At 45.0% G+C, this 20,255-nt stretch overlaps 6 protein-coding genes across 7 annotated transcripts in view; 4 read left to right on the plus strand and 2 right to left on the minus strand.

Moving 5' to 3' along the window:
* The window catches only part of LOC126557942 (uncharacterized), a 72,348-nt gene extending 53,764 nt beyond the window's left edge, over window positions 1-18,584 (plus strand). Inside the window, exons 2-6 of the mRNA XM_050213872.1 lie at window positions 16,847-16,871; window positions 16,940-17,288; window positions 17,363-17,413; window positions 17,485-18,421; window positions 18,497-18,584. Of these exons, the coding sequence (XP_050069829.1) occupies window positions 16,855-16,871; window positions 16,940-17,288; window positions 17,363-17,413; window positions 17,485-18,421; window positions 18,497-18,576 (1,434 nt within the window). The 5' untranslated portion in view covers window positions 16,847-16,854 and the 3' untranslated portion in view covers window positions 18,577-18,584. The remainder of the gene's footprint in view (window positions 1-16,846; window positions 16,872-16,939; window positions 17,289-17,362; window positions 17,414-17,484; window positions 18,422-18,496) is intronic.
* On the plus strand, window positions 5,694-8,096 carry LOC126557943 (elongation factor 1-alpha-like). Its single transcript, XM_050213873.1, has 3 exons — window positions 5,694-6,594; window positions 6,676-6,881; window positions 7,736-8,096. Exons 1-3 carry the CDS (start codon window positions 5,772-5,774, stop codon window positions 8,093-8,095), a joined length of 1,389 nt encoding a protein of 462 aa, XP_050069830.1. The 5' UTR covers window positions 5,694-5,771; the 3' UTR covers window position 8,096.
* Window positions 12,457-14,104, plus strand: LOC126558127 (epoxide hydrolase 4-like). Its single transcript, XM_050214082.1, has 6 exons — window positions 12,457-12,705; window positions 12,783-12,881; window positions 12,969-13,156; window positions 13,240-13,372; window positions 13,442-13,850; window positions 13,912-14,104. The coding sequence occupies exons 1-6, from the start codon at window positions 12,457-12,459 to the stop codon at window positions 14,094-14,096; spliced, it is 1,263 nt and encodes a 420-aa protein (XP_050070039.1). The 3' UTR covers window positions 14,097-14,104.
* On the plus strand, window positions 14,712-15,321 carry LOC126565391 (translation machinery-associated protein 16 homolog; the record flags this gene model as incomplete). Its single annotated transcript, XM_050222567.1, has 2 exons — window positions 14,712-14,809; window positions 14,874-15,321. Coding segments are annotated over 2 exons (546 nt in total), but the record flags the coding sequence as incomplete, so codon positions are not given.
* Window positions 15,403-16,573, minus strand: LOC126558386 (abasic site processing protein HMCES). Its single transcript, XM_050214395.1, is given in 2 exon segments — window positions 15,403-16,474; window positions 16,554-16,573. Coding segments are annotated over 2 exon segments (1,092 nt in total).
* Window positions 18,585-19,548: 964 nt separating the features above from the next.
* LOC126558210 (maternal effect protein oskar) overlaps window positions 19,549-20,255 on the minus strand; it is a 91,162-nt gene continuing 90,455 nt past the window's right edge. For both annotated transcript variants that reach the window (XM_050214178.1, XM_050214179.1), the window contains exons 4-5: window positions 20,133-20,229; window positions 19,549-20,060 (exon numbers count right to left, since the gene is read on the minus strand). In XM_050214178.1, the coding sequence (XP_050070135.1) occupies window positions 19,552-20,060; window positions 20,133-20,229 (606 nt within the window). In that variant the 3' untranslated portion in view covers window positions 19,549-19,551. The remainder of the gene's footprint in view (window positions 20,061-20,132; window positions 20,230-20,255) is intronic.

Genomic DNA, 20,255 nt, shown 5'->3' on the forward strand with positions numbered 1-20,255 from the left:
GAAAGAACTAGCCTGATCATGCTTATGTGTTCATGATTCCTCGACGCAGATATTCATTTATTCCGCCCGAACGGCGAGAATGAGAAGCAAAATTGCCGGTTCTGTATGGTGAACGTTAAAAATTCTCGAAACGAATTTGGCAAGTGCGAAAAACTAGGGTATTCATCCACTTCCTTTTCCCCCCAACGTGAATTGCTCATCAATGTACGTAGTAGTAGTAGCATCAGTGACCGTACGACGGGCGCGCACTGCATACGGTGAGAAAAACATGCGCGATTTTATGACCACTTCGCCGTTACGGTGTTTATCCCATCCGACCGAGATGCTTGCTGGTCTTGGTGGTGGTAGATGGGGTTGGAAGCAACGGAGTGTGGGGCATTTTATCTGTCTGGCTTGAGGCTGCTTCTAGTGCTATCTCCTTTCATTGTATCAGAAATAATCACCGGTATTGCGTGCCGGGGAGCGAAAATGTTTGTGATTTGAAAGTGATGCAAAATGAACTCACCAATTACGCTACCGAATATTATTGAATTAATGTAATTTAAAAGTGAAATGTTTGTTTTCCTTTTTTTGCATATCGCTCATGCACTATTATAAGCTATTATATTATTATTATAGTCAGTGATTATATGTTATAGATTATATTCAGCGATAATAAGTATCTTAAATTAAGTGATCTTATAGGTGATTGAGTCTAAGGTAATTATTAGAATTTGAAGTACACTGTATTAATTATTTTAAACATTTTTTAAATCACTTTTACAAATATTGGTTCTATGTATTTTCACTTTTCTTTACAGCTTTAAAGTTTAAAAGTTGAGTTACATTTAAATATGAGTTCTTTGTGTGAATTGAACGGGCACAATCACTCAATTGTAGTTTAAAAACAGATCAAATGTTTTATCGATGTTTGATAGCAAATTTATTCACTGCATAACATACCAAAAAGTATAAAATAAATTACAAAATTTATACTTACCGCTCATTCAAACTGCAAACCATGGTTCCTTCGCCCCATAACGTCTGGCACGGATCGGATCCGGGCGAATGAATGAATGCCGCGAATGAACGCCAATTTTGCTCCTCACGGTGGGGCGAGCCGGACCATTCATTCGTCACGTTGGTCGCGCATGTTCTGAAAGTGAAGTGAAAATTCGGCCTTTCACTCCTTTGTGCTCGTGGTAAGTGGAACGTTTTTCTGTGTGCTCTTGCAAAATTGTGTGAAAATTTCTGGAAAATCATCGACCGAACAGAGGCATCCACCCCGTACCAATGGACATTGGCAGTTGGAGCGTGTGAGCTGGAGATGTGTGAAAATAGTGGTGCTAATCGGAGTTTTTTCGCCCGTCCAAAACAATTGCTAAACTATCGTGAAAACGTGTCGTTGCGGGACATGTTGCAATACCGGTCCCCCCCGTGCCTGGCTGGTAATGGTGGTGGCGATGTCTCGATGGTACTGTGACTCCTGTGTCGGGAAGTGTCGCTGGATTTTCCAAAAGTTTTCACACCATTTTTGAATAGTAAATTTAGTGACGTGTAGATTGCGTTCTTCGTCCCGGCCATTATAATACCTTCTTCTTCTTCTTTTTTTATTTCCCGAGAGAGCAAGGTGGAATGTACTGCTGATTGTAGTTGGGAAAAGAATTCATGGCATACTGCAGTGAAAACTAATTCAATCGTCGCATTTCGACATCTTGACACGATGTGAGGAAACACATCCCAGACAGCAGGAAGTTCCATTTCAAACTTCTGACTTCTTCGGTGTGCCCGGCAACGGTGAAATGGTAGAAAAGGATAGCTAGGCGTTTCGGGAAAAGGGTAGAAACGAACCACCGCACACTGTGCGTGCGAGCAGGATAGCATTAGCTAACCTTGCAAATTGGTACAGCGAAGAGGAAAACTTGTGAAAACCTCGGCTGGAGCCCAGCAGCTCATTTCGCCGCTAGTATCGAAAGCGAACGTGCGCTGGTGCAGTTTCGTCCTTCTCCAAGTGTCTCTGTGTGTGTGTTTGTGTCGGTGTGCATTTGACCTTACACGATTGTGTGCCCTGAGAAGACTGCAATCTTCTGTAAGTAATCATCGATTCTTCGCTTTTCCTGTTTATGGCCAACTAATTATTGCAAAATTATGTTGCCGAGTTCTTTGGAGCGTGTTTTTTCCGGTCAAACATACGCTCGACCGGTGTGTACCGCTCATCACACTCTGTCGGGAGGCTAAATCTTAGGTTAGGGTTTTTTAGCGAAACGCGATCCACCTCGTGGCAGACTGATGAGCAGAAAATGTGCTTTTCTATATTTATACCGACATGTCACACGCCAGCGGGAGACAATGTCTCTCGGTACGCGAATTCTGCAGTCGCAGTAGTGTGCGAAATGGAGGCAAAGCCAGAGTGGCCGGGGCGAACGGGAGGGCACATACGGGAACACGACATACGGATGACGATTTCGCAGCCGTCTTTCGTCAAACCGTACGAACAGGCAGGCAGTGAAAAGCAAGATGTCTACCCGTGTGGAGATTGTGCAGAGTATCACCATCGTCACTGTGTCAGCCCCAGGGGAATGATGAGATGATAGCTCACGAAATGAAGTTAGGGTCGGTTGACTGTATAGGTTGAGAATTTGTCATCCACATTTATATCCCCATTATTTGTGCATTTTTAATTATAACTGTGTAGAATTTGGATATTTTTTAAGCGATTTACCAAAAAGAAATTTTCAATCGTAGAACCCCGATGTATAAAACATGGCTGACTTGGATACCGATACGAGACAGGCTGACAACCGCTCAATTTATAACATTCGCAGTACTTGAAGATAAATGTGTGTAGGAGGGCAAAAATCAATAACCTGCCACCGGGGGGACCGGGAGGTAAAATCACATCACTCTCTCGCGCTGTCTCTCTTGCAATTTGACTCCTCCGAGATCGTAAAATGCCGGTCTGCTCATTCCCTTAATAGTGATTTGCTTAGTTCTTTTGCGATTGAAATCCTTAATTAAAACCACTCCGCTGATCGATGTCTGCCAACCATTTATGTCTTAAAATGTTTCACGGGAAAATTCCTCCGGATTCTCCTTCCTATGTTCGGTGCTCAACAATAGATGGCGGTGTCTGCTACGTCTACTTGAGAGTTGTTTTCTTGGGAAGCGCTCCCGATGAGATTGTACAGATTTAATTGCCTATCTTTTGTGGAGTCCAGTGCCTTGCGATAGCAACCAGATTTATGTCTCTATTGCTTGCAAAAAAGGTATAAAATTGTGTTACTACCTTGAGAGGTTTTTATCATACGAACAGTTAGTTCCGGCAACCTTAATAAGTTCGTTCTCCCACACATTATATGCTCGTGTGCGCATGAGCGTTGTCCAGTATTGGTTTCCATTTGTTCCACGACCTCCACCAACGCGTTTCTTCCGGGCCGGGTCAGTGGAGAACGTTGGTAATTCAATAAAAACTATAAATTTCTTTTCCTATTTCAATGCTTGATTTTTGTAAACATTTTCTTATCAAAAGGCAACCCGGTGCCATATGAAATTGAAAAATACTCGTCCAATTGTCCACCACAGGGCGTCTCCATCGGTTCCAGTGTGGAAAACGAATCTACCCAGGACGACCTCCGTTGGGCCAATGCTCACGTCATGTTGAGTATCGATTTTATCACTTTACTGGGATAAAAGAGAGAAACGGAGAGAACGAGAGGGAGAGAGAGAAAGAAAGTTTTTTTTTCTACATAAGGGTAGATTATGTATAGCTTCGACACACAAGAAAGCACGCTATACGTATTATTTTACATCACGTTGCTCTATATCCTCCATAGTTCATTCTTTTTGTATGAATATAGTGTCGTCTAATATATACCCCTTAAGCCTATTCGTCTGATCCGAATAGATGTCACGTAGCAAGGCATAGCCCGCGAGTTCAGGATCGGTCATTCTTTCGCGTGATCGGTCTATCGACTGCGGATGCTTACAACCGATTATGTTCCCGACAGTAAAACCTATTTTAAAATGATTTACATCAATAATTACGCTTTGATCGGTCATCAATTACTATACGCACGACTGCTTTGAATGCATGCAATGAGTCAGTTTTCACTTTAATGTGTCATAATACTCTTTAATAGCCCAAAACAGAAACAATACTGATAATATACAGCAAAAAATGGGGTGTTCATCAAAACATGGTGTTGTTTTGTTTGTTTGGCATAGCTGTTAGACTGTTTCTGGGAAACTATAACTTTACTCGTGTGCACAGAACCGGCCACAACTGGTTACCAGTCTAAGTATCATTGAAGTGTGGGGTTATTATTCTTGAATTTGGTTAGCAAAAGTATTGCACGCGGTAGTAAACAAATTCTTGCCATGATTTCATTGGCAAACGTTTGTAAAAAAAAACGAATGGGCCTTCTCCATGTGATAAGCGAACAGCTTAATGTGTGGCGTGTGCTAAGAAGCATTGCCAAAAGCATGCCCATTCATGTGATGAATGCTGCTGTGTGGCTCGCCAGTTGTGGAAGTAAAGTGCGAATTTGATTCTTTTTTTCTATTTGCATCGCACTTAATCATTCGATTGATTAGCGAGATGTTTTTTTTTTGTGTTACGCTAATATGCCATCTTGTTTGGTTTGTTACCAACTCGAACCCCGAAGAAGATTTTGTTTTGTTCAAATAACGTTATGTGAAGATTCGTCTTTGCCAAAATAAAATTAAATTAAATAATAGTATAGAAATAAAATGTAATTTAAACTTTAAGTCATTTTCAATAGCAATTCACTTCTTTTAATCTAAGGACTGGACATTATGGCATTATTCGAAAATCAATATTTAAATGAATAACTGCAAACATAATTCAACAACACGACTTCACTCACGGAAGACGGTAAAATATTGAAAAATATTCTTACACGTGTTGTCCCTGCTCGTGCTCCCACACTGTATAAGCCAGTAACGCAACATCGTGACTATCATTCGGTATTTTCAAAGGCATCTTTTTTTAAACTCTCACTCTGTCCGGTCTTTACGCATCTTCTTGTCTATGTAGCGAGAGATAGGGAACAGCGTAGCATCGTGAATGCGTTTTTCGGACCGGACCCATATCAAGAGACAGTCTGCGATGATCGCGATCAGTCTAGAATTGGTCAGTCAAAGCGAAGGAACGACGTATCGCGGCTACAAAGCAACGTTTGGCACAGAGACGTTTCTGTTCCAGACGAACAGCTGGAGTCCTTACGGCTAGCGACATCCTGGAGTCCTATTCCAGTGACTACAGGAAGAGACAAAAAGGTGTCGGTGGTTGAGATTGTGTGAGAGTGTCCATTCGTTTCTAGTCAAAGATGAGGATTTTTCACGTAATCCTGATGTCTTACATCTGCTGGATTTTGATGGTCCAGTCCAAGCAGATAACTGCACGTTTTAAGCACATCAAATGTGAACGGGAAGAAAAGGTTCGTTAGCAAAAGGTTGAAGCAGGATGTGCCCCAGAGGAACGCTTTGATTGACCGTCGATAATAATTATCCTGCTCAAGAATGTTCATAAAATAATTCCCTGTGCTTTTGTGTGATTTCATCTCCCTTTACCTTGCAGATTTTCGGCAAATCGTACGAGTGAGCGAGCGTTTGAGAAGTGTGTGTCCCTCGGCATCATCAAGACAAAGCAAAAGAACACGGATATTGCTAAAGGAAAAGCGGAAGCGTAATAGAGCGTGAGAGAGATCGGGGTTTTTGGTTGGATTCTATAGTTTTGTTTTGAGCCAGCGAGAAAGGAAGAAAGCAACAAGATGGGTAAGGAGAAGACTCATATTAACATCGTCGTCATCGGTCACGTCGACTCCGGCAAGTCGACCACCACCGGCCATCTGATCTACAAGTGCGGTGGTATCGACAAGCGTACGATCGAGAAGTTCGAGAAGGAAGCGCAGGAGATGGGCAAGGGTTCGTTCAAGTACGCCTGGGTGCTGGACAAGCTGAAGGCGGAGCGTGAGCGTGGTATCACGATCGATATCGCGCTGTGGAAGTTCGAAACGGCCAAGTACTACGTGACGATCATCGACGCCCCTGGCCATCGCGATTTCATCAAGAACATGATCACCGGTACGTCGCAGGCTGACTGCGCTGTGCTGATTGTTGCCGCCGGTACCGGCGAGTTCGAGGCCGGTATCTCGAAGAACGGCCAGACCCGCGAGCACGCCCTGCTGGCGTTCACCCTCGGTGTCAAGCAGCTGATCGTCGGCGTCAACAAGATGGACTCGACCGACCCGCCCTACCATGAGGCGCGTTACGAGGAAATCAAGAAGGAGGTGTCTTCGTACATCAAGAAGATCGGTTATAATCCGGCTTCGGTTGCGTTCGTCCCGATTTCGGGCTGGCATGGGGACAACATGCTCGAACCGTCGGACAAGATGCCGTGGTTCAAGGGATGGGCCGTCGAGCGCAAGGAAGGCAAGGCTGAGGGTAAGACGCTGATCGAAGCCCTGGACAACATTCTGCCGCCGTCGCGCCCAACCGACAAGCCGCTGCGTCTGCCACTGCAGGACGTGTACAAAATCGGCGGTATCGGTACGGTACCGGTCGGTCGTGTTGAAACCGGCGTCCTGAAGCCAGGTAAGTGGCCTACTGTCTTCCATTTCCCTGCTGTCTGATGTTAACTCTTTAACTCTATGTTTTCGCTCGTTGCTCTTAAAGGTATGGTGGTTGTATTTGCTCCGGTCAACATCACCACTGAGGTGAAGTCGGTCGAAATGCACCACGAAGCTCTGTCCGAGGCTCTGCCCGGTGATAACGTTGGCTTCAACGTGAAGAACGTGTCGGTGAAGGAGTTGCGCCGTGGTTACGTTGCCGGTGACTCCAAGGCCAGCCCGCCGAAGGGTGCCGCTGACTTCACTGCTCAGGTAAGAAGAACACACTTTTCGCTGCTTCAACGTGGACATTGTATACATTTGCAAAAAAAAAAAAACACAGCGCAAACATCAGTCCAAAATGGCGAAGAGAGAGGTCTAATTTTGGATGCAATTTTTCTCTGCCTTGTAAGACGCAATTTTTCTTTGTTACACATGTTTTTTTTTTTTTTTTTGCAAAAAAGGGGGAAAGTCAACATCAACGTCCTTTGACGCATATGGCGCACACATTGTGGATAAAAATATCGTCTTTAAGCTTGCTAGAAAAAAAAACTAATCGGTTGTCAATGATCGATGCTAATGAGCATTATGCAAAAACGCCCCAAAAAATTCTCTTGTCCAACAACGCTTTCTTCCGGCTTCGGGGTTAAACTGCTCGTAGATAGAACGAATTGTTTCATAACTTCTTTATCAGTCAATGGCATCCGCATATTAATGTATTGATAATGGCCGCCTGTTATGCTTTTGTTGGGCAGACGAAACGCATGCAGCTGATAGGCTGATACTTTTGGCACAACTCAAAGAGTCGTTATGATTGTGAGTGAGAATAGTCTTTAAAAAAGAGGCGTGAAGAACTAATCTTAGAAACAACGTGACTTGCCATCCAGAGTCCTGAACTTGGGTGGCGTTTTGAGACATTGCTAATATGTTGTTTTTTTACTACAGAAGAAACCTTGATATGTTTGTCCATCGGATCGTTTTATTCTACGACTATCGCTACTGGTACTTTGCCACCATTTGTGTGGACGTCCTTCATGAAAAAATGTAGTCTACAGCTCCACGCGATACGGTTGTCCGAGAGGAGTTTAAACTAATCTCAACTCTCTTTATCTTCACCTCCTCTGCAGGTCATCGTGCTGAATCATCCGGGCCAGATTTGCAACGGCTACACGCCGGTGCTCGATTGCCACACCGCTCACATTGCGTGCAAGTTTGCGGAAATTAAGGAGAAGTGCGATCGCCGTTCCGGCAAGGTGACGGAGGAAAATCCGAAGTCGATCAAGTCCGGCGATGCGGCCATCGTCAACCTGGTGCCAAGCAAGCCGCTGTGCGTCGAAAGCTTCCAGGAGTTCCCGCCGCTCGGTCGTTTCGCCGTGCGTGACATGCGTCAGACGGTGGCGGTCGGCGTCATCAAGTCGGTCAACTTTAAGGAGGCGTCCGGTGGTAAAGTAACGAAGGCCGCCGAAAAGGCCCAGAAGAAGAAATAACTAGAGACACAGCAACATCCGTCACTAGTCGTAGAAGCAGAGGAATATGTGTATGAGCTAGCAGTGCTAACAACAGCAGCAGCAGCAGCAGCAGCAGCAGCAGTAGCAGCGATAAGAAAGGATATCCAATTCTCTACGTTATTATTACAAGATAATAATTATGATGATTATGAAGATGATGCTGACGATGAGGCGACAGTGGTGGTAACGGCGTGGCTGAAGAGAAATCATTCATTATTATTATTATTAAATAATAATCTAAGAATTAATATTAACGATAAACTACCACTTAACCATGCTTATACTGATAACACTTATAATTGTAATAATTTAAAACGTCAACACTCATCTTCGTCACCCGTTGGAAGCAGTGTGGTCAGCCAACGCGAGTCCAACAACAACACACGCGGCGGTAGCGCCGGGCGCGAATGTGCCAATCTGGTCGATTGTCAGATTGTAGCCACGTGCTCACCGAACGGCATCGGCGACGGCAGAGCGGAAATTGTGAAAAGCTCCGCTTACATCTACGCGTCCCTCAAACCCTCGCCCTCTCTGTCACTGTTTTCATCGGTAACTAATTTATTTTACCACCATCGTAAAGCATTTCGAAGGAAAAATGGCGACGGCCGGAATACGGTCACTGCAGCAGCAGCTGTCGACGAGCCCGGCACCGTCCGTGGCTGGCATGGTGGACCAACAACATCAACAACCGGCACCACCATCGGGGAAGACGCCGCCACGCTTCTTCTTCAGCTGTGTCCCACCATCGCCACCGTCTGCATCGTTATGGACAGCATCATCTTCGTTGTCGTTGCGCTTGCAATTAGCAGCATGATCGCCACCGCTACCGTAGTGTTAGTACAGTTTCGAACCAATCCAATGGCTTCGTTACGATCATGATGATATTTTGAAATGGGCAAGAAATAGCGGCGATACAACTACCATCTCTCACCCAATGAATGGCCACTAGAGCCGTGTTAGATTCCATCACACCAGGATAGAACGATGAATCTCGATACCTGAGAAAAAGACAAACATTTTACCACAAGAAAAGAAAAAATGGACGCGCTCAACGTCGCGCAAGGCTGCAACAACACTGGACACCCTTTTTTAATTTGTGCAAATTGAGACTTTATTAGTAAAACAAAAAAGACTTCCCCGCATTAGTTGGTCGTGATAACATCAACAGAGCGAAAAAGAAAAGAGAAAAGCCAAAAAAGACTCACCAGCAAATGGAGGAATTGTGCAAGATTCATCACAAACAACAAAAATATGAGCGAATATGAACAAGAAAAGACCATTTACGATCCTAAAACCTGTGTTCTTTTGTTTTGTTATTTTTCCTATTTTTTTATACATTCGGTCATTCTGTTGTACTCTCTTGGGGTTCGTTTTACTTTGAGTTTTCTTCCTGATTTCTCGTTTTTTTTTTCTTATTGCTCACACTCCAAAATGCACATATGTTGCAGAAACGATGGTAGAAGCTGGATCGTATATGTAGTAATGTGTTAGATGTCCTCTTCGTGCAGAACACCCTAGACCAGTATCGCTACATTCTGCGCCTGCTGCTGCTATACTCTAGCGAAGACGTTGTTTCACAACCCCACACAGCTCTGACCACGGTACATTGGGTGTGTGGGGTGATCAGTTTGACGTACAACACGCTCGGATTCTGCACCGGATATCCTGGAGCCACTCTCAACCGTGCGGACATACGCACACAGGCACACTCTTCTACGTGTTGAATTGCGAGAGATATTGGATAGAGAAACCAATTCAAAAACAAAAAGAAGGAAATAACGTATATGTGAAACTTAAATGTGTAACTCACTTGCAAAGCCAGGATACTAACTGACAGCACACATAGGATGAAAGCCAGAACCCTAAGAAGCTATCAATAAAATTCATGAAAGGCTTACAAGAAAGAAAAAAGCGCTGCGTTACTTTTTTTACACTTAACCCTAGCCGAAACGAAGCACGTGTTACATTTTCACTTATTCTCGGACATGAGGCACTAGGCTGGGAAATTAAACACTTAATACTAAGATAGATTTGATATAATAATTTCGTTCACAGCTATACAGGCATTTGCGTTGACCAGGACTCAGGCGGCTGTGAGATGCACTCCACCATAGACCATAGGGTCATTCCAGCATCAATGAAAACGAGAAAGCTGGCCATCTGACCAACTTTCCTACCGAAATGCGAGAATAATCTCCAAACACTGCAATACCACATGGCACAACCTAGACCTCAGCAAAAAACTCCGCTTCATTCGGAAGATAACGAATCCAGCCACCACCAACGGGTCCTATGCCGCGTGGTGGTGGCTATTAAATTTGTACATAGTAGAGAGACGACAAGAAAAGCACCTCACATAAAGATTTCCGCCAGGTTGTTCTAAGTGGAAATACGGAATTTATACGGTAAAACCGATGGTAACAGTGGGCACTGTAATCACTGATTACGAGCGTGAACCAGACAACCTGATAGAATCTCGGGGCACCCCTGTAACAGGAAGCATACGTTGTGTCAGTCGTGTTTTTGCTGTCATTACGTTACTACGTTCGTCGTGTGCATAAAAGGAATCCAATTGTACTACTGCAAGCCTCAAATTTAATTAGCAAATACAGGCCAGAACACTTCTTGCACAATACGCAATCGTAATGTAAAGTGTTACATCGTTGTGTGTGACGAATATTTAAACCTGCGCGTGACCTACATTTATTCCCTTCCCCTCCCCAAAAAAAAAAACACCAAACCTCAGGTTGCGAAGGGCAACCACCCTACGTCACACACAGCACCCTATGACGCAGCACTGGACTTTCGACCCTCTTCGTGAACACCACCCCGAGAGATCAGATGGTTTTTATGCGGTGCTGATCCGCATGACATAATTTGTTGTGACCGTGTGTGTTTGCGCTCACCAATACACAGGCACGATGGGAAATTGTACAGTTTAGCGTGCATAGAGTTCCTTCGAAATCTTTGGCGCGTACGAGAGTGTGTAAAACGAATAAAAGGGCCGAAAGGGAATAACAGCATGTGCGAGTGTGTGTGTGTGTGAGGAGAGTTTTGTTTCTCTCGAAACGATAGCGAAAGGTGGTTGTTTTTCCTTTTTTTGCGTTTAAAACTTATATCTCCTCTTTCGCAGTGTGCGTTCATGATCCCGAGCGAGTGGGAAACATAGCAAGCGTTGGTTTATGTTTTAATGTGTAAGGTGAACTTCACATTCAACCAGCTACTCTGATCTGTGCAGAACTGTGAAGCCAAGAGCAACAAAAAAGAAAAGCAGAGAAGGCCTCAAGAAGTGCGCGCATCGTGCAGTGAACGGGAAAATTAATACGTGATAAGAACACCACAGTGTAAAAAAAACACGACTTATGTTCTATTAAAATATGAAGTGTACGTCTCTGTCTAGTGGTGATGAGCAGCATTTGAGCTTCCTTCGAGCGGTGTGCATGGATGTTGTGTTTGTTGGGCCGTTATCGCAATCGCTTGCTGAAATGGCTAGAGGTTAATCGGCTGGAAGTCGTCGGACGTACAGGCACGAGAATCGAAGTACGGTGTTGCTGCGGTCGAGTGCTGCCCTTTACGCGCAGCGCGTCTCTAGGGTAGAATCCGCCGAACCAGAGCATCGGATGTTTCGCTCGGATTTTCGTTGTGGTTCAAAAATGCATCCAGATCTGGTAGGCACAGTGCGAAGTAACTACACAACAACCAACGTCATCACCGTACGTGTGTCCGTTGGCAGTGGAGAGATAGTGAGGTGCGATGATGGTCCGAAGCAACGACCTGCCGTTCGCCTGTGACCTAGCAAGTTCCAAGTGTGTCTGGAGATGCACACTCTAAGGTGGGCAAACCACACTCAGTCGACAATTCTCGCCCGTGTAGCACACGCAACAGTGAACAATATAATTCTAAGGGTGGCGCTTATCAATCACCCTTCGGGTTCAAGTGCAAGTGAATAGGAAAAGTTCTATCCGCTAGAAGTTCTCCGACGCGTGACACAACGAGTGTATAATCGACGGACAACTATCATCTGCCGGCCATCATCTATTCACCCGATGATACTCAATGACCGTGTGTGGTGGTTGCAAGAGCAACACGTGCTAAAGTCATCGCTCACTTGAATTACATCGTGCGAGCGATCTTGTCCCGCGAGCGTAGTAGGGAAGTGTAAACTGTAATTGCTTTTAATAACCGCTCCCCTAGTCAACCTGGTTGCTGTGGTAGCCGGACAAGTTGAAACGATTAGCTTAAGTACGACGACAGTTCCATACATCAAAGTTGTTGTAGCCTAGTTCGGGAACATATCCCAAAGTGTGTCCAACATAAGCGTACACCCAACGGCGTGCATAATGGCAAATCAGAAGCATGACTACGACGTGCTGGAAGTGGTGCCAAAGTGGGAAATTACCAAGATCTATCTCCGGTGTTTGCTGGCCAACTTTGCAATACTTCTCAAGTGGCTGTACGAGAGTGTTAAGTGCAAGGTGAATCCGACCGCGATCATGCGGCGCACGGTCGAACGGACGGACTTTCCCAACAAACCACCGTTCTTCATGACGGACACCAATTTGGGCAGGCATTCGTACGTGAAGCTTGAGGTAATGGTGAACCATTTAGCGAGACCACCCCTGGTTCGGGAGAAGCTTCTTTTCAAACTCGTTTCCAATACTTTCAGAACACAAAGCTACATTTCGTAGAGGCCGGCAGTCGAAGTAATCCCATCGTGTTGCTCTTACATGGTTTTCCGGACTGTTGGTTTGGTTGGCGCTATCAGGTGTGTGTGGCATGATTCTCTGAACTCGGATGGTGCGCAGCTCCAAATTGACCTTTTTTGCTAATCGCGCGCCCCCTCACATTCCAGATACCAGAGCTGACACATTATTTTCACGTTATCGCACTGGATTTAAAAGGATTCAATGACTCCGACAAACCGCACTGGCGCTTCGAGTACACGCCGAAAAAAGTGTGTGAAGATTTGCGCAAGTTTCTGATAGCCATCAGTGCTAAAAGTGTATCCATCATAGGCCACGATTTGGGAGCAACCATTGGGTAACCGTACCTTAATCCTTTCTATAATAACAATATTCATTTTTTTTAACGTTTGTTTTATCTATCCTTCCTTACGTTGGCAGTTGGCTGTTTGCCCATACAAATCCAGAAATGGTTGACAAGTTTGTTAGCGTTTCGACTCCGCATCCGAATTTACTATGGGATAATCTTCCCAAAGGTTCCCCGTTCAATCGGAACTGGCTAGAATTTGTACAGGTACAACTCTGTAAACAGGCATGGAATTAAATATAAATCTAACATTACATTTTTTGTGTCTCCCTCCAGTTACCGATGCTGCCAGAGATGGAACTGAAACATACCGCCGATAAAGTTTTGCGTCGCTGTCATTCCCACGTTACTAAGGAGAAACTCTACCTATCCGGCACTAATGGCACCTTGACGAACAACCTAATGGAGGCGTACCTGTACAGCTTCTGCCAAACGGATGACTGGCGAGGACCCTTGAATTACTATCGCAACTTTCTGTTCTATCGTGTGCGTGACGGTGAAATCATTCAGTGTCCCTGTCTGATCATTACCGGGAACGATGATCGATTTTACAAGCTAGAAACGGTCGTGAAGAGTTCTGAGTTTTGCGAAAATTTTATCATCAAAATTATCGAACAGTGTGGCCGTGCACCGCACCAAGAGATGGCGACAGAGTTTAACAGTACCGTGCTAAAGTTTCTAATCGGTAAGCCTATCAGACAGCAGCTAATTTGAAGTACAATAATTTGAATTTCCTTTTTTAATAGGTAAAAAATACTCTCAGAAACCAACGGACGTACAGCCTGCACAGGCGCGAGGGCTTGTAGGTCGCATGTTTGGTGGCATTGGAACCGTTGCGAACAACACGGTAAAGCTTGGCAATAATCTGCGTGAAACGTACGCGTTTGCAAATCCACTCAACAGTGTGCCAAACTTTATGATCAAAGGATAACCAGAATCTTGCAGTCCTTGTGAGTAAAGCGCTCCCAAATTTGCTCAAGAGATTGGCGTGATGCGGTCTCTGTAACGATGTGCTGCTGCTGCTGCTCTCAAACCTTATTAACTTAACCGTGTGTTTGTGTATCATATTTTACTTTTCGAATAAGGTATGCTAGAGTGCCGTTCGTGTTTCAAAGTGTGTATATATTTTAGGTATCATACAAATTTCCTTTTCCATCCTGGAGAACGTAATTTAGCGTCTTCAATTAAATGTTGTTTTAAGTCTTATCGATAGATTCTACTTATGTAATAAATTGATAAATTGCGTTTGAAAAAGTAGTAAAATTAACCATGAGATGACACGAAATGGTTGAAATAAAGGTAAGCACGTAAAGCGCAGATTCAAACATGTTCCAATTTGTCATCCACGCTTCTAAATGCGAAGTACTGAAAGGATATCACCGACACTGTTTGACAGTTCGGTACAATAGCACATCTGTCAAAATACAACAAAACGATCAAAACAACGTGCGCACCTCTTGCCTTGCGATCTGTGGCGCCGGCTCTTTGTTAAAAATGGTAAGAATGCGTCGAAATTTTGCCTTGAAAACATTGTGTAAATAATTCTTTCGATTTCCAGCCTAAACAAACCATTCTAAAGGAGCTAGCGAAGTGCAAACATCCCAAAAGTAGAAAAACGCTAGCTCTGACTCGCAAGGTTATAAAGTAAGCACCAAACCAAGTCATCTGTTGTACCTCCTTTACGGATAAAGTTCTACCCTCTTTGCAGAATAAATAATCGAGAAAAAATAAAGCTCGGACATGCGGCCAAAGCCAATTTGGTGGGTAAGAAGCTTGCTTGGTTTGCGGAGCAATTGGAAGGGCGGCAGACGCCTCTGACCCAGGCAGAATACGAAACACTGATTGATGGCTACCTACAGCGATTCGATAAAGAGCTGGAACAGATCAAAATTGTCCAGTCGATTGGCAAGCATCGTGCAACGCAGCACGCAGCACGGGAGGCGGTAATCAAAACGACCGTCGAAACGGAAAAGCTCAATTTCAACAGTGGTGGCGGTATTGAGCTTCCCGATTTGTGCGATGCGACGAACTTTAAACTATTTCAAGAGTGGGACGGCAGTGCGGCAAGCATACAGCATTTGAAGTTGAAATTTGTTTCACGAAAATCGCTACAGCCTTCGATCAGTAAAGATAATGTGGACAGGATGGATGAATAACACGAAAAACTGGATTCCCAATGTAGAGCATTCCTGTTGTTTAATACAAAAATTATGACACACTTCTTAATACATAAAAGCTTACGGTACATCCGGATCTGGTTTAGGCTTTCTATCCATCGGTTCCGTTTCCTGTTCTATTTTCACCTTCTCGTCTGGGGTTGGCTTTTGTTGCGTATCCTGTTTGAACTTTTTGTCCATCGGTTCCGTTTTCTGATCTTTCTTCACCTTCTCCTCCAAGGATGATTTTTGTTCATCCTCATCAAGCTTTCTCTTTTTCACAATTAGCCATGATTGCATCAGCTTGCTTTTCGGTACTACGGGAGTCTTGGAACTATTCCCGTCCGAAGATTTGCCCTCCACCAACGGTTTGTTGCATTGGTCGGATTTGTTGCGCGAGTTATTCACAATGTTCGACACCCGGTACCACTTGATCGATTGGCAGGGTTGTAGCAGATTCAGTGCTCTGTTGGCTGGAACACGCTTAAAATCTAACCAGTTCGCTACTTGCTCATCCGTCTCAAGAATGGCTGGCGATCGGTGATGTATGCTGGAAAATAGACCCTCCGTTTCAAACGTTATTACCGTGTAGCTGTACAGCTTATCGCCATTATCATCGTTCCACACATCGAACAGTCCAGCAATGCGGAGTAGTTGAAGTTGTCCATCATCATTCGACGGTCAGGTAGATTTGTCTTCCATCTTAATCTTCTCACCCTGTGGCATGTGTACGAAGAATGCAGGTCGATCGGATGGTTTTAACGGTTTTACCGTTTGCCACTCGTAAAACCCCTCGCAAAGGATGACACAACGCTGGCCAGCAGCAAGCGGTGGCCCATACAGTTTGGAAAATGCCAACCCTTCCAGTCGGCAGTTGTTGGTGGTTAGACCGTGCTTGCGAAAATCACCCTTGTGCCAACGTGGTACCATCCCCCACATCATCGGTACAAGCAGCCGATCGGCCGGGTCCGCCGAATCATCGAAGTGAGCTGCAGACACTAGCACGGGCGTTACATCGGTCGGTGCCACATTGAACGAAGGTACGTACTTTTTGCCACAATTAAACTCATTCCGGTAGCGTGGTTGTTTTGGTTTACTATGACCCGCTTTGCTGTACTTGCAGCAGCTCTCTAGATCTTTTGGTTCCAGCGTCCTTGAAGAATTGAAATGGAACAAGACTCAATTACTCATTTCAGTGGTGTTATTCTCATGGAACGTGCAAAGATGCTTACAAACACGTGCGGCCACACATGATGAAGTGCCGTTTCTTGAATAGGGCTCCCACAAATTTCCAAAAATTAGGTGTGATGTGTGAACCTGCCGGTCCTGTCGGTACGCACATTCAATTGCGCCGTTCGCAAAACACACTGACAAACGTCAAATGTCCCCACCAAACACACACTGGCAGCTAGTTTGTTTACAAACAACTTCTTCTTCCATAGCAACGCGCGCGCTTCTAGATCTTCTTTTCCTGAGTGCATGCTTCGCCACACCAGAACCGATCGATAATTTACAGAACCCTTTCTTTTGGAGATGCTGAAGCGGAAATGGTAAGATCCGTTTCGGAAAATCAAGTATTCAGTGATAGCCGCTATTATGTGTGTTGTGATATTTTCAGGAGCAACAAGCAATACTGTGGCGATGTCGAATCGGATCCATTCGACTTTGTCTATCGGGGCAGTGTTTTTGATCCGTTCGAGGAATCCAACAAAGTACCGACGATACAGGAACACCTGTACTGTAGCAGCACCAGCACCGTCATTGATACGGAGGATCTAATCGAGGATATACAACTGCCTGCCCATCGGCTTTCGGCTAAAGTCCGGCAACAGTATCTATACTATCTGGACCGGGTACTGCGTAAGAATTATCACACCTGGTTAGCGTCGTACAGCAACAATCACAACGATAATCCGTTCACCGATGATGAGCTGAGACAGTGTGCTGAAACTATCGAGATGCGAGCGGTAAGAGGGCGACAGTCTGCAAACCTTAGATCCACTCTCAGTGCAATAATAATAGCATTTTGTTTCCCATGCAGGTCCAAGCATGCATGATAACATCTCTGTATCGTAACTTTATCCTCCAAAAGGTATGAAGAGCAATTGCGTTATTTGTAGTCTTGTATTTGTTTAAGTTTCTCACTTGTTTTCTTAACTTCAGATTGGAGAAATCCGGAAGCAAACGACTCTTGGGCTTATACATCCTAATATTACTGATGTGAAGTTTAAACCCGCATTAATAAAAAGGGAACAGTGTCATGTCGGTGTGCAGACCGATACAAACCATACGGTGCAAGCCCATTGCAGCGTCCCCATCAAGTACAAATCACTAGCATCCGTACCGGAGATAAGTTTGGTAGAAAAAATGCAACGATTTCAACAAAATAATATGCCGGAAGTATTCATACACCCTGCGCAAGATGCTGGTAGTGAGAACGTCGACCCATCTGAATGCATCTTTCCAGTACAAAAATCAAAACAAGCGTCAAAAACGGTTGACCTATTCGAAAATCCCATAATGGAAAGTAAACGGCCCCGAAACGAAGCAATGGATGATGAAATTATGCGAGAATTACAAGCAATGTTTGAACCATCGGATGAAGAAACCAACATATTCGGAACACAGGAAGCACCATACCCCGAACCGCTTCACGCTGGGCAACAGTTTTCCGATCCACCATCCACTTCCAGCCCGCAAATTGATAGCAAAATTCTGCTCCCGGTTCAGCAACCGGTAGTGGAGCAAGATTTGCGCTGCAGTATGTGGCCGTGCGAGTTGCACATGCAGCGCATGAAGCTACGCAACTTGTTGGTAAAAATAGCGGAAGATAATTACCGACGGTACGAGCGGCTCGTACAATCCCAGTTCGTAACACTGTTCGGGGAGGACGATGGAGAAGAGCAGGATCTCGGCCCGTACAGTCCAACGATCGAGCTGAACGAGGTGCTAGTATCGAGCTGCCGGCAGCGTATAGCGAAATGGGTCGTGCAAGCACTGATGCGTCCGCTAAACGATGGACTGATAGCGAATAGGTTTCTGTTCAAAAAGCTTGCCAAACGGCTAGCGGACGGTATAATCTACGCGAATCAGTACCCCGGTAAGTAAGCTGGTCCCTTTTAGATGAAAATGTGATTTCTATACATTACCCCGTTTTTTTTTTCTCGCTTTGCAGACAAAAAATTCATCCGGAACTACGTAAATGACTATTTTTGTTCACACGCACAAATTAACAGTATCCAGGATATAACGTAATTTTGAATGTCGTGTTCCGGGACAATGCATTTTCCTGTTTCGCTTTGGTGAGTGTTAAATAAAAGTACAATTGAAAAAAAGACGTTCGATTCACTTGCACTGGGTAGTACAATTTTTATTGACACAAAAAGTGCACAAACACGAAAGGACACCATAAAAAACACATATTCAAACAGACAGACAGGTTGTCGCAACGGTTGCCTAGAAAATGGATCATGTTTTCTGCTAGAGAAAGCTCAATTATGTGCTTTCCGCAAAGCTCCGTAAAGCTTATTTCAAATGTTCCGTTCTCATGGTAACGGGACGGACGGGAAGCTTGCATGACCGGTCCACTGATAGATACACAAGCTTCTCGCCTCCTAGCATTGGGAGTTCAAATAGACACTCTCCCGGTAAACCTTTTTTTGGACCGGCCGACTCGGAGAGCTGAATGCTGGAACTCGTTCGTTGCTGTTGCAGCTGTGTACGGAACACGCCCTGGGCCCAGGCTAAGGTGTGAACCAGCAAGCATCAATTCGTCTTCCGGAAGGACAAACTCTTGCCGCTTCACACGAAACGTTGTTCCGCACTGGGGTTTTTGGCAGCAAAGCAAAGAAAGCCACACTGTCCGATACGCTTGTACCCGGGGTTTGCCAAGGTTGTCAGTGTGCCCTTCCTGCCCGAAAGCTGCCTTACCGTTACCATCGTCGAAGGGAACAGTGGCGATTAACACCCTTTTTTTGGTTGTTTAACATTAAAAGAGTTTAAGCTAAGCAAACAATAAGAACACTAGCATGTGTGTGTGTGCGTTGCAACAATTAACAAGGATAAGACAATGGTCACCAACGCGACACACATCCATAACACAATAAGATAACAAATTAAAAAAATACAATAAATAGCTGCCCGGATGTGAGGTGCCGGTGACAAATGCTTAAGAGGAATGCCTAAACTCTACTGCGCCGCTCGTTCACTACAGCTCGATAGTACCTGTACCTAGTAGTATCTCCAATGTTCGTCGGTCGTAAGCTGTGCGGCTATTTCATTGCCGAGCACGCCCAACATCATCTGCCGGCCGAGCTTGTTCCATAGTACGTGTGGCATTATGCTGCCCGATACCTTCCGTGGTCCGGGCTGATAACACTCGAACCGTGTCGTACCGTTCGCGTGCACAAAGTGCTTCCACAGATCGATCGTGCGCGGACAGTTGCGACAGATGTACTCGTTCATCTTGAGCAATCGGTCCGCCATCGGTGTCCGGCCGCCACTGTTTGCGATTGGTGCCAACGTCGTCATGATTGGTTCGACGCTACGCTCCCGGAACCGGGCCACTAGCTGGTCGAAATCGTGTATCAGATCAATCATTTCGCGTCCGTGCAGCAAGTCGACCGTACCAACGTTCACAATCACGTGGTCGGCGATGTACGGTGCTATCTCGACACGTTTGGCCGCCTCCGAGAGCGTTAGTCCTGAGATGCATAGTCCGCTCATATCGATCGAATGGCCTGTGCGAATGAATGAATGGAATTGGTAAGGGTGCTTCTTTTCGCGCCGGATGGACCACCAAATTTGCCTACCTTGGTCAAATGCAAATCCAAGTTCCCATTTAGCTATGGCTAGGAAAAAGTCGTCTCCCACTAGCTGATGACGATGGTACGATGGTCCGTACATCGACTGCAAAGGAGAGCAATCAATCCATA

The sequence above is a fragment of the Anopheles maculipalpis genome, chromosome 2RL, assembly GCF_943734695.1.
Source record: "Anopheles maculipalpis chromosome 2RL, idAnoMacuDA_375_x, whole genome shotgun sequence".
Lineage (NCBI taxonomy): Eukaryota > Metazoa > Arthropoda > Insecta > Diptera > Culicidae > Anopheles > Anopheles maculipalpis.

Excerpts from the sequence above, each read along its gene's own strand:
- LOC126558127 (XM_050214082.1), top strand. The coding sequence starts at position 12,457 with ATGGCAAATCAGAAGCATGACTACGACGTGCTGGAAGTGGTGCCAAAG. Across the intron at positions 12,706-12,782 it reads ATTCGTACGTGAAGCTTGAG|AACACAAAGCTACATTTCGT; the intron begins GTAATGGTGAAC and ends CAATACTTTCAG. Across the intron at positions 13,851-13,911 it reads CGTGCTAAAGTTTCTAATCG|GTAAAAAATACTCTCAGAAA; the intron begins GTAAGCCTATCA and ends CTTTTTTAATAG.
- LOC126557943 (XM_050213873.1), top strand. The coding sequence starts at position 5,772 with ATGGGTAAGGAGAAGACTCATATTAACATCGTCGTCATCGGTCACGTC. Across the intron at positions 6,595-6,675 it reads AACCGGCGTCCTGAAGCCAG|GTATGGTGGTTGTATTTGCT; the intron begins GTAAGTGGCCTA and ends TTGCTCTTAAAG. Across the intron at positions 6,882-7,735 it reads CCGCTGACTTCACTGCTCAG|GTCATCGTGCTGAATCATCC; the intron begins GTAAGAAGAACA and ends CCTCCTCTGCAG.